Here is a 13,277-nt window from a genome sequence, read left to right as displayed (position 1 = left end):
ATGTTTTACAATCGCACCAGGTACTCGTATGAGGCCAAGTCGACCAGGACCGGTGAATTTAATCGTCACTGGTGTTGGCCGTGAGCAGGAATCAAACTTGGGTCGCTCCCCACACACACTCGCTCACACCACACGGCACCGCCACACCACCTCACTCGCTGGTAGGCATCGCCATGACCGTGCCTCCGCCTGGCTCACCGGTACCGGGGACTCGTCGCCGGAGCTGTGGAAGTCGTATTGGTTGAGGTCCTTCAGGTTGAAGGTCGGGGCCGGCGCGGGGGTGACGGCGCTGGTAGCCGGCGGCGTTGCTGCGGCACGGCCGGCGCCCGGGCGGTGCTTCTGGTGCTCGTACTTGCGCTTGGGCCGCCCAGGCTGACCTGGCTCCTACATTCAAGAGATGATGGGACGACGGGGAATTATTTGCCAGAGGATTGGCAAATAATTCGATTGGCTTACTGGCGCACTAAGATGATCATGAATAAAGGATAGAGCTGATTGAGTAATGCACGATTATCTACTGCGGGCGTGACCGGTGGACTAACGAATGTTTACACGAATGTGGGAACCAATCCATTGGTTAACCCAGGGTACGAAAAGAGTGTTCAGCCTGGGGCGGGGGTTGGTTAGGCGAGCGAGCGCGCGCAGGAGTGCTGGCCGGCGCTCACCCGGTGCACCTTGTAGTCGACGTGGTGGTAGGGGCTGCCCCCGTTGAGCAACGTCGGCGGGGAGGCCGGGGAGTGGGCAGGCGCCGTCGCCTCCTGCTGCCGCTGGGACAGCACCTCGGCGAGCATGTCCCCGTTCAGGTCTCCGGCCTCGTACCTGGTCAGCGAGCACAACCGTGCGGTCGCACACAGGTGGTTAGGTGAGGGGGGTGGGGGATGATGGCAGCAAAGCAAAATGACTGACGAGCTACATTCAGCCTGGTAAAGACTTTGATACACTTTACATTACCTATGTAAGAGGATAATAATGCATAGCTCGTGTGGGTTGCGTTGGGGGTATATGTCACGCACAGAAACACACAAACACTCACATACACTCACATACACACAGACTAACACTCACACACACTCACATACACACAGACTAACACTCACACACACACAAACACAAACACTCACATACACACACAGACTAACACTCACACACACAGACTAACACTCACATACACACACAGACTAACACTCACATACACAGTCTCTCACACACACACACAAACACTCACATACACACAGACTAACACTCACACACACACACTCACACACACACAGACTAACACTCACATACACTCACATACACTCACATACACACAGACTAACACTCACACACACACAGTCTCTCACACACTTACACAGACTAACACTCACATACACACAGACTAACACTCACATACACACAGACTAACACTCACATACACACAGACTAACACTCACATACACACAGACTAACACTCACATACACACACACACTCACATACACACAGACTAACACTCACATACACACAGACTAACACTCACATACACACACACACTCACATACACACAGACTAACACTCACATACACACAGACTAACACTCACATACACACACACACTCACATACACACAGACTAACACTCACATACACACAGACTAACACTCACACAGACTAACACTCATACACACACAGACTAACACTCACACACACACACAGACTAACACTCACATACACACACACACTCACATACACACAGACTAACACTCACATACACACAGACTAACACTCACACACACACAGACTAACACTCACACAGACTAACACTCACACACACACACAGACTAACACTCACATACACACAGACTAACACTCACACACACACAGACTAACACTCACATACACACAGACTAACACTCACACACACACAGACTAACACTCACATACACACAGACTAACACTCACACACACACAGACTAACACTCACATACACACAGACTAACACTCACACACACACAGACTAACACTCACACACACACAGACTAACACTCACACACACACAGACTAACACTCACATACACACAGACTAACACTCACACACACACAGACTAACACTCACATACACACAGACTAACACTCACACACACACAGACTAACACTCACACACACACAGACTAACACTCACACACACACAGACTAACACTCACACACACAGACTAACACTCACACACACAGACTAACACACACAGACTAACACTCACATACACACAGACTAACACTCACACAGACTAACACTCACACACACACAGACTAACACTCACACAGACTAACACTCACACACACACAGACTAACACTCACACACACAGACTAACACTCACACACACACAGACTAACACTCACACACACAGACTAACACTCACACACACACAGACTAACACTCACACACACACAGACTAACACTCACACAGACTAACACTCACACACACACAGACTAACACTCACACACACACACAGACTAACACTCACACACACAGACTAACACTCACACACACACAGACTAACACTCACACACACACAGACTAACACTCACATACACACAGACTAACACTCACATACACACAGACTAACACTCACATACACACAGACTAACACTCACATACACACAGACTAACACTCACATACACACAGACTAACACTCACATACACACAGACTAACACTCACACACACACAGACTCACATACACACAGACTAACACTCACACACACAGACTAACACTCGCATACACACAGACTAACACTCACACACACAGACTAACACTCACACACACAGAGTCTCTCACACACGGTCACACAGACAAACACTCACACAGACTAACACTCACACACACAGACTAACACTCACACACACACAGACTAACACTCACACACACAGACTAACACTCAAACACACACAGTCTCTCACACACGGTCACACAGACAAACACTCACACAGACTAACACTCACACACACAGACTAACACTCACACACACACAGACTAACACTCACACACACACAGACTAACACTCACATACACACAGACTAACACTCACATACACACAGACTAACACTCACATACACACAGACTAACACTCACATACACACAGACTAACACTCACATACACACAGACTAACACTCACATACACACAGACTAACACTCACATACACACAGACTAACACTCACACACACACAGACTCACACTCACATACACACAGACTAACACTCACACACACACAGACTCACATACACACAGACTAACACTCACACACACAGACTAACACTCGCATACACACAGACTAACACTCACACACACAGACTAACACTCACACACACAGACTAACACTCACACACACAGACTAACACTCACACACACACAGTCTCTCACACACGGTCACACAGACAAACACTCACACAGACTAACACTCACACACACAGACTAACACTCACACACACACAGACTAACACTCACACACACGGACTAACACTCACACACACAGTCTCTCACACACGGTCACACAGACAAACACTCACACAGACTAACACTCACACACACAGACTAACACTCACACACACACAGACTAACACTCACACACACACACAGACTAACACTCACATACACACAAACACTCACATACACACAGACTAACACTCACACACGCAGACTAACACTCACATACACACAGACTAACACTCACACACACACAGACTCACATACACACAGACTAACACTCACATACACACAGACTAACACTCACATACACACAGACTAACACTCACACACACAGACTAACACTCACACACACACACAGACTAACACTCACACACACACAGACTCACATACACACAGACTAACACTCACACACACACACAGACTAACACTCACACAGACTAACACTCACACACACACAGACTAACACTCACACAGACTAACACTCACACACACACAGACTAACACTCACACAGACTAACACTCACACACACACAGACTAACACTCACACAGACTAACACTCACACTCACACAGACTAACACTCACACACACACAGACTAACACTCACACAGACTAACACTCACACACACACAGACTAACACTCACACAGACTAACACTCACACACACACAGACTAACACTCACACAGACTAACACTCACACACACACAGACTAACACTCACATACACACAGACTAACACTCACACACACACAGACTAACAAAAAGACAAAGATCCCCCGTATAGCCTTAACAGACTGTAGGGGCAAGTGCTGTTAGCGAGCACCTATGAAGGCCGGAACGGTACACGAGGGGGTGGGTGGCCAGCACCACGCCCGACCGCCTTTGTCTCCCTAGTGGCAATGTTTACACACCGCACCAGGTACTCATTTGAGGCTGAGTCGACCTAGGGGAGGCCCGGGACCGGTTCAGGTAATCGTCACTGGTGTTGGCCGTGAGCGGGAATCGAACCCGGGTCGCCAGGTTCATAGCGCAGCGCGCTAACCGCTACACTACCGCTCCCCACTAACACACAGACTAACACTCACATACACACAGACTAACACTCACACACACACAGACTAACACTCACACACACACAGACTAACACTCACACACACACAGACTAACACTCACACACACAAACACTCACATACACACAGACTAACACTCACACACACAAACACTCACATACACACAGACTAACACTCACACACACACAGCCTCTCACACACGGTCACACAGACAAACACTCACACAGACTAACACTCACACACACAGACTAACACTCACATACACACAGACTAACACTCACATACACACAGACTAACACTCACATACACACAGACTAACACTCACACAGTCTCTCACACACTTACACAGACTAACACTCACACACACAGACTAACACTCACACACGCAGACTAACACTCACACACGCAGACTAACACTCACACACACACAGACTAACACTCACACACACACAGACTAACACTCACACACACACACAAACTCTCACACACACAGACTCTCACATACACACACACTCTCACATACACACAGACTAACACACACACAGACTAACACTCACACACACAGACTAACACTCACACACACACAAACACTCACACACACACAGACTAACACACGCACACACAGACTAACACTCGCACACACAGACTAACACTCACATACACACAGACTAACACTCACACACGCACAGACTCACACACGCACAGACTAACACTCGCGCACACAGACTAACACTCACATACACACAGACTAACACTCACACACACACAGACTAACACTCACACACACAGACTAACACTCACACACACAGACTAACACTCACACACACACAGACTAACACACGCACACACAGACTAACACTCGCACACACAGACTAACACTCACATACACACAGACTAACACTCACACACGCACAGACTAACACTCACACACACAGAGACTAACACTCACACACGCACAGACTAACACTCACACACGCACAGACTAACACTCGCACACACAGACTAACACTCGCACACACAGACTAACACTCACACACACAGACTAACACTCACACACACACAGACTAACACTCACACACGCACAGACTAACACTCACGCACACACAGACTAACACTCACGCACACAGAGACTAACACTCACACACAGACTAACACTCACACACACAGGCTAACACTCACACACACAGGCTAACACTCACACACACACAGACTAACACTCACACACACACAGACTCACATACACACAGACTAACACTCACATACACACAGACTAACACTCACATACACACAGACTAACACTCACACACACAGACTAACACTCACACACACACACAGACTAACACTCACACACACACAGACTCACATACACACAGACTAACACTCACACACACACACAGACTAACACTCACACAGACTAACACTCACACACACACAGACTAACACTCACACAGACTAACACTCACACACACACAGACTAACACTCACACAGACTAACACTCACACACACACAGACTAACACTCACACAGATTAACACTCACACTCACACAGACTAACACTCACACACACACAGACTAACACTCACACAGACTAACACTCACACACACACAGACTAACACTCACACAGACTAACACTCACACACACACAGACTAACACTCACACAGACTAACACTCACACACACACAGACTAACACTCACATACACACAGACTAACACTCACACACACACAGACTAACACTCACATACACACAGACTAACACTCACATACACACAGACTAACACTCACACACACACAGACTAACACTCACACACACACAGACTAACACTCACACACACACAGACTAACACTCACACACACAAACACTCACATACACACAGACTAACACTCACACACACAAACACTCACATACACACAGACTAACACTCACACACACACAGTCTCTCACACACGGTCACACAGACAAACACTCACACAGACTAACACTCACACACACAGACTAACACTCACATACACACAGACTAACACTCACATACACACAGACTAACACTCACATACACACAGACTAACACTCACACAGTCTCTCACACACTTACACAGACTAACACTCACACACACAGACTAACACTCACACACGCAGACTAACACTCACACACGCAGACTAACACTCACACACACACAGACTAACACTCACACACACACAGACTAACACTCACACACACACACAAACTCTCACACACACAGACTCTCACATACACACACACTCTCACATACACACAGACTAACACACACACAGACTAACACTCACACACACAGACTAACACTCACACACACACAAACACTCACACACACACAGACTAACACACGCACACACAGACTAACACTCGCACACACAGACTAACACTCACATACACACAGACTAACACTCACACACGCACAGACTCACACACGCACAGACTAACACTCGCGCACACAGACTAACACTCACATACACACAGACTAACACTCACACACACACAGACTAACACTCACACACACAGACTAACACTCACACACACAGACTAACACTCACACACACACAGACTAACACACGCACACACAGACTAACACTCGCACACACAGACTAACACTCACATACACACAGACTAACACTCACACACGCACAGACTAACACTCACACACACAGAGACTAACACTCACACACGCACAGACTAACACTCACACACGCACAGACTAACACTCGCACACACAGACTAACACTCGCACACACAGACTAACACTCACACACACAGACTAACACTCACACACACACAGACTAACACTCACACACGCACAGACTAACACTCACGCACACACAGACTAACACTCACGCACACAGAGACTAACACTCACACACAGACTAACACTCACACACACAGGCTAACACTCACACACACAGGCTAACACTCACACACACACACAGTCTCTCACACACGGTCACACAGACAAACACAAAAGACAAAGATCCCCCCTACAGCCTTAACAGGCTCTTGGGGCAAGTGCTGTTAGGGAGCACCTATGAAGTCTCACACACACAAAAACAAAGATCCCCCCTGTAGCCTTAACAGACTCTTGGGGCAGGTGCTGTTAGCACATAAGTGTCACGCACACACACGGAGTCTCCCACACGCAGTTTATCGCTCGCTCGCGCGCACGCACGCACACGCGCGGGCGCGTGCTGGTGCCGGCTGGTGTCGGCGGCGGGCACCTCTTGACGGCGACCTGCAGCGTGAGGTGCAGGAGCTGGCGCTTGTTGGCCTCGCGCCGCTTCACCATCTCCAGGATGGTGACGGCGCGGCTCAGCTCGCGGCGCAGACGCAGCATGCGCTCGTACGACGCCTCCTCGTTCTTGCGGTTCTGGCGACGGGCACGGCCACAGCAGGGAGAGGGGGGGTTGTTTTTTTATAATAATAATGATAACAGTTCAAAAAAGTTGTGTTGCTATGAGGGCCGGAGACCGGCCAAATCGCCCAGCACTTGCAAGACAAAAACTAGCGCCAAAATCAAAGCTACTTCACACTCCGCCTCCGATGACGCCACCGCACGATGCCATCTCGCCACCTCGCGGCACCACGCGCCGTGTGTGACGATCATCTTGTTGTGCGGCTTGCCACGTAATGTCACGAACGCTTATTGAAATACTTCCTAGGGCAATGGTGCATTAGATTTGCATTACAGAATGCATGCATGTGCACGATTCTTCATTTTGTCTATTTCTCCAATGATATTTTCGCCTCCGATATGCCGATCGTGGCGCATGACAAAGAATCCGTTCAGATATCTCGCCAAGCAATGCAAACTACCGAGTTAGAGAGCGGCCCACGGAAGCGGATATCACAGAACTACCTCTTGAGATATCTTCAACTGCCCTCTGGTTCACACACAGGAGGAGCAGGGGACACCGTGACACTCAATATGCCGCGGAAAACAGTAACGTTCTTAGTGCGACGAGTCAAATCGACATAGAGGGCCGGTCTCCGGTTTACAACGGTCCAATTTAGTACGATCCACATTCACGACGTTTATAAATAACGCCACCATGGCTCTATTTACGACGCAGAAACTTGATTTACGACGCGTCTTCTGGCATGGCTCCGAATGTGTTTGAACAGAACCCGGTCTTTGGTTTCCGACGTGACTTGGCTTGGAGCTTTTGTTATCTTCCAGTGTTAGTGTGGGGTTTTTTTTTACCTATTATACCCCGTCAAATAAAGCCGGTAAAAAGGAAATACACATCGGCAAGTATGTTTCTACCATTTCTACTGTCTATGGGAAAATAAGGTCCCATTTTCGACGATCCAATTTACTACGTGGGAGTGTCGCGTGGATTTTTCTCCGGTTTTTCCCCTCCACATTTAGAATCGACGTGATAAGCCACTTCACTGGGCTGTTATTTGTGATAGCCAGGTCACTTCCGATAAAGAGCTATACAACTCAGTGGGCCTTACCTGGTAAAATAAAAAATAGTCGTAAAAGCGGGAGCGCCTGTATATATATATTTCTTTTATTGATGTTTGTTTAATTTTCATACCTTGCGCGTCTGCATCTTCTCGGTGCGCCGGCGGAAGGCCACGTAGGGGTTGTGGTTGTGGTTGTTGCTGTTGCTGCCGGCCGGCGTGGCGGGAGCGTCGCGCCGGTCCTGCCGCACCGAGGGCATGAGCGAGCAGCCCCGGCAGCGCCGCCGCTTGTTGCGCCAGTACTCCCACACCTGAGCGCCGCGGACGACGAAAAAAGGAGGGCGGAGGACGAAGAGGAGGACGACGAGGAGGACGAGGAGGGCCGACAAGGTCAGAGCGTGCGCGCAGGAACGACGGTACCGACGCAAATTTCAAAAGCGACGGCAGGGATGTGGTTGTGGGCGTCACTGCTCACATCGTTGCCAACGTGGGCAACAACACGCGAGCTTATCAACGATTAGCACGGCTGGATCGCACCTACGATAAGCACGGCTGGCTACGTACGGTGGAAAAGGAGATCAAGATAAGCACGTTCATCAACGGCGATAACGACGATGTGAGAACAATTACGCACATCGTCGAGGATGTGGACACGTCACGCAATATCGTCAACATCATCATCATCATGGATGTGGGAGTCACGCCACCCATCATCAAACGTCGATGAACGCCGTCATAAAAACAACAATGTGGGCACCATATTGACGTACGGTTAAACATCAGAATTAAACAATAGGCTTGTTATTACAATTGTTAACACTCATCATTATTAAGTACCAAAATTATGCGTTGGTGATGTGATTAGAATTGGTGTATTAGTACCTCCTCTATCAGCTCATTCTCCTCCTGCAGCAGTAGTCGAGCCTCTGCAAGCGTGACGGACTGCACACACAAACACAAGGAGACACGCACGCACACAAAAGAATATTTACATCCCCCGTATTGCCTACATCAACTGTTGGGGCAAATACTTTATAGGTAAGCACATATTAAGGCGTCCACGGCTCATGAAGGGGTGGTGTGCAGGCAGCACCACACCTGGATACCTTTGTCTGATGATTACACATTGCACCTTGTACTCATTTAACGCCGAGTGGAGCTAGGCGAAATCCCAGTAATAATCCAGATATCAAAAGTCACTGATATTAGTCGTTGCCGTGAACTAAACTTGGGCCTCCGCGTTCAAAGCGCAACACACTAACCAACAACGCTATTGCTCCACAGAACAAGACACGGACACAAAGGCAAGCCAACGCACTGATAGCTGTAATGGACATGTATAATATACACTAGGGCATGGGTACCCTGATGGCTGTATATTTGAGTTTTCATGTTCTCCCCGTGGCCACGTGGATTTTTCTCCGGGTCCTCAAGTTTTTTCTACATTTAGAATAATGCGTTTAGCATATTTGACTGCTATAAATTTCCCCGCGATAAGCCGCTCCATCGAGCTATCATTTGTGGTAGCCAAGTCGCTTCTGAAAAAGAGCTGTACAGCGCTGTCCTCCAGACAGTCTCGTCCCTTCACCTGATGAAGGCCGCTTGTGTTGTGGCCCGAAACGTCGTGATTTTTGTTATTTTTTACCTACGTGACTTTACCCAATAGAACCAAAGAGTATGGATCCGTGCAGTCACGAAAGCTTTAAATCTAGAATAGCTGTACAGCTCAGTGGGCTGTACCTGCTTACTCCGACCACTTACTTTAGGAACAAAGTAAGTGGTCGGAGTAAGCCCACAAAACAACCCAAACATAGCTAGGACATACAGTATATAATAATTATTATTATTACTAAGAGATAAACACGCCTCACAAGGCCTCATACAATTTGTTGTAAAATCAGAAATTACGACAAGGAGCCTCAATTCCCCTGAAGCAAAAAAAACCCAAGCCGGGCTTCGCAGAGGCAAGCAAAGCAGTGGGAAAAAAAGTGAAGATATTGGAACTGAACCTTAACAATACTGTGGTTCCCTTAGGCTATTGAGCTTCACGCATTATACTTTTTCATTACCATTAAAGTCAATGTTAACGGTGAAGAGGCAGGGCTGTAGTGCAATGGTTTGCAAGCTGTGCTACGACCCATCGACCCGAGTTTGATTTTTGGCCACGGCTAACATCAGCAGTGGATTTCAGAATCGGCCCTTGGGCGCACCTCAACCAACTGGCCAGCGTGGTGAAGCATGGCCAAACAACCAACCACGGCCGATACAGCATGAAGAAGCCCGGCAGCGGATGCACAAAAGGACCTTACATATTGATGCATGTACATCATCTATATATATAAAAAGGGAAATTTGTGAATGTATGTCTGTTCGAAATGTTTAGCATACTTCCCAACATGCACCAAACTTGAAATTTGGCATGTGGGTAGCTGCCAGACTGTACATAATGCAAAAAGTATAAAAACAGACTTTTGTGTTTTGGTGGGGGTGGGGGGTGCAATAATGGATATATTTTGCACAGCAAGTGAGCGGTGACGTCACATCTGTGATGTCACCCGCATGCGTTAGCGTCACGCAGAGTGCCTGCTGACGTCACGCACCACCCCCCTCCCCACCCTCCGCGTAGGTCGTGTATTAATCCAAGACAAGAATCCAAGTCTCGGGCGAAGCCGGGTAGTAAAGCTAGTTTATTTATAAACTATAGCTATACGCTATATTGACATGATGCACTTTCCCAGGTGCGAGGTCGAGAACTATTATTTCAGCTCTGGGAGGAAACCGGAGAACCCGGAGGAAACTCATGCACACAGAATGGTGCCCCAGTCGGGAATCGCACCCAGGAACTTCTAGCTGTAAGGCACGAGTGTTACCCCTACGTCACAGCCTGCCTCACTGATGTAACCTATGTAAACAGCGATATCCTTATACATCTGGCAGTTCACCGGCATTGATTCAAGCAGTACTAAATCGGCTGATAAGACACGATGTCGAAACTGGTCCAGAGATTGGTTGTATTGAATCAATGCTGCTGAATTTATGAATTCCCGGATTGTGCGGCCGATGGGTTGTGTAAACAATGCTTTTATACGGGTTTTTCCCGCTTTTCTGCGGGTTCGGTTTGTGCATTTTCGTGTATATGCGGCTAACCTATTACTTCCCAAAATTCGCGATATTATGCAGTTTGAATGCACTCGTATGCGGCTATGTGGTTGGACGTGGGACACTGTGTGTGAACTGCACATGCTACTCAGCAGGCAGCAGTCTCGCACACAGAGAGACACATACACAGAGATACATATAAATAGAGATACACACAAAGACACAGACAGAGAGATACATACACATATAGATACACAGAAAGATACACACAGAGATACATACAGATACATTCACAGAGACACAAAAGAAAGATTCCCCATATAGCCTTAACAGACTTTTGAGGCAAGTGCTGTTAGTGACTACCTATGAAGGCCGGCACGGCACGCAAGGCGGTGGGTGGCCAGCACCACATGGCCGCCTTAGTCTCCCGAGTGGCGATGTTTATTCACCGCACCAGGTACTCATTTGAGGCCGAGTCGACCTAGGGGAGGCCCAGGACCGATCCAGAAAATCGTGAGGGAATCGAACTCGGGTCGCCGGGTCCGTAGGGCAGCGCGCTAACCGCTACGCTACCACTCCCCACAACACTGTGCAGTGTACTTCACGCACTACTCGGCAGGCAGCTGACTCCTCGTGTGGTTTCGCTTTTGCGCCTCTTCTTGGAACGCACCTCCTACTACCACCTCACAGAGCAAGGGAAACCTGTATTGTCTACGTGCAGAGACAAATACGAAGCAGCCGTATTGTCTACTTATCTATTTTGTTAACGTATACTCTCCCACGATGGGTGATAATTTTACTAAAACTAAGTACCCAGAGACTAATACTGTGCAGAGACTAACTAAACTAAACTAAACATTTTTTTTATTTTACCAGATAAGGACCACTGGGCTATACAGCTCTTTTTCAGAAGCTACCTGGCCACAAACGATAGCCCTACAAAGTGACTCATCACGTGGACATTCCTAGCAGCCAAATACTCTGAACGCACGTCAATCCTAAATGGAGGGAGAAGCCGGTGGACGCGGAAACAAATCCACGCGACCACGGGGAGAGAGAAAACGCAAACTCCAAATATACAGGCATCGTCAAGGTGGGGAACGAACCCACGACCTCCTATATACCAGACGAGGCAGTGAACATCTCTCCACCATGGCGCCAAATATAACCATGCCGAAGCTTGATGAATCGAACTTAGATAATTGATTATTTA

The 13,277-nt window shown here is 48.0% G+C and overlaps 1 protein-coding gene across 2 annotated transcripts in view; it reads right to left on the bottom strand.

Annotated features, from left to right (window-relative positions):
* Positions 1-13,277, bottom strand: part of LOC116954666 (enhancer of polycomb homolog 1-like) — a 37,660-nt gene that overhangs the window by 9,267 nt on the left and 15,116 nt on the right. For both annotated transcript variants that reach the window (XM_076052553.1, XM_032975365.2), the window contains exons 4-8: positions 9,848-9,907; positions 9,100-9,276; positions 7,777-7,925; positions 666-819; positions 199-384 (exon numbers count right to left, since the gene is read on the bottom strand). In XM_076052553.1, the coding sequence (XP_075908668.1) occupies positions 199-384; positions 666-819; positions 7,777-7,925; positions 9,100-9,276; positions 9,848-9,907 (726 nt within the window). The remainder of the gene's footprint in view (positions 1-198; positions 385-665; positions 820-7,776; positions 7,926-9,099; positions 9,277-9,847; positions 9,908-13,277) is intronic.

Source organism: Petromyzon marinus, chromosome 56, assembly GCF_048934315.1.
Source record: "Petromyzon marinus isolate PM22_M1 ecotype Great Lakes invasive population chromosome 56, UKy_Petmar_22M1.pri1.0, whole genome shotgun sequence".
NCBI lineage: Eukaryota > Metazoa > Chordata > Hyperoartia > Petromyzontiformes > Petromyzontidae > Petromyzon > Petromyzon marinus.
The sequence above is the reverse complement of the archived record's forward strand: the minus strand, read 5'-3'. Positions and strand labels throughout refer to the sequence as shown.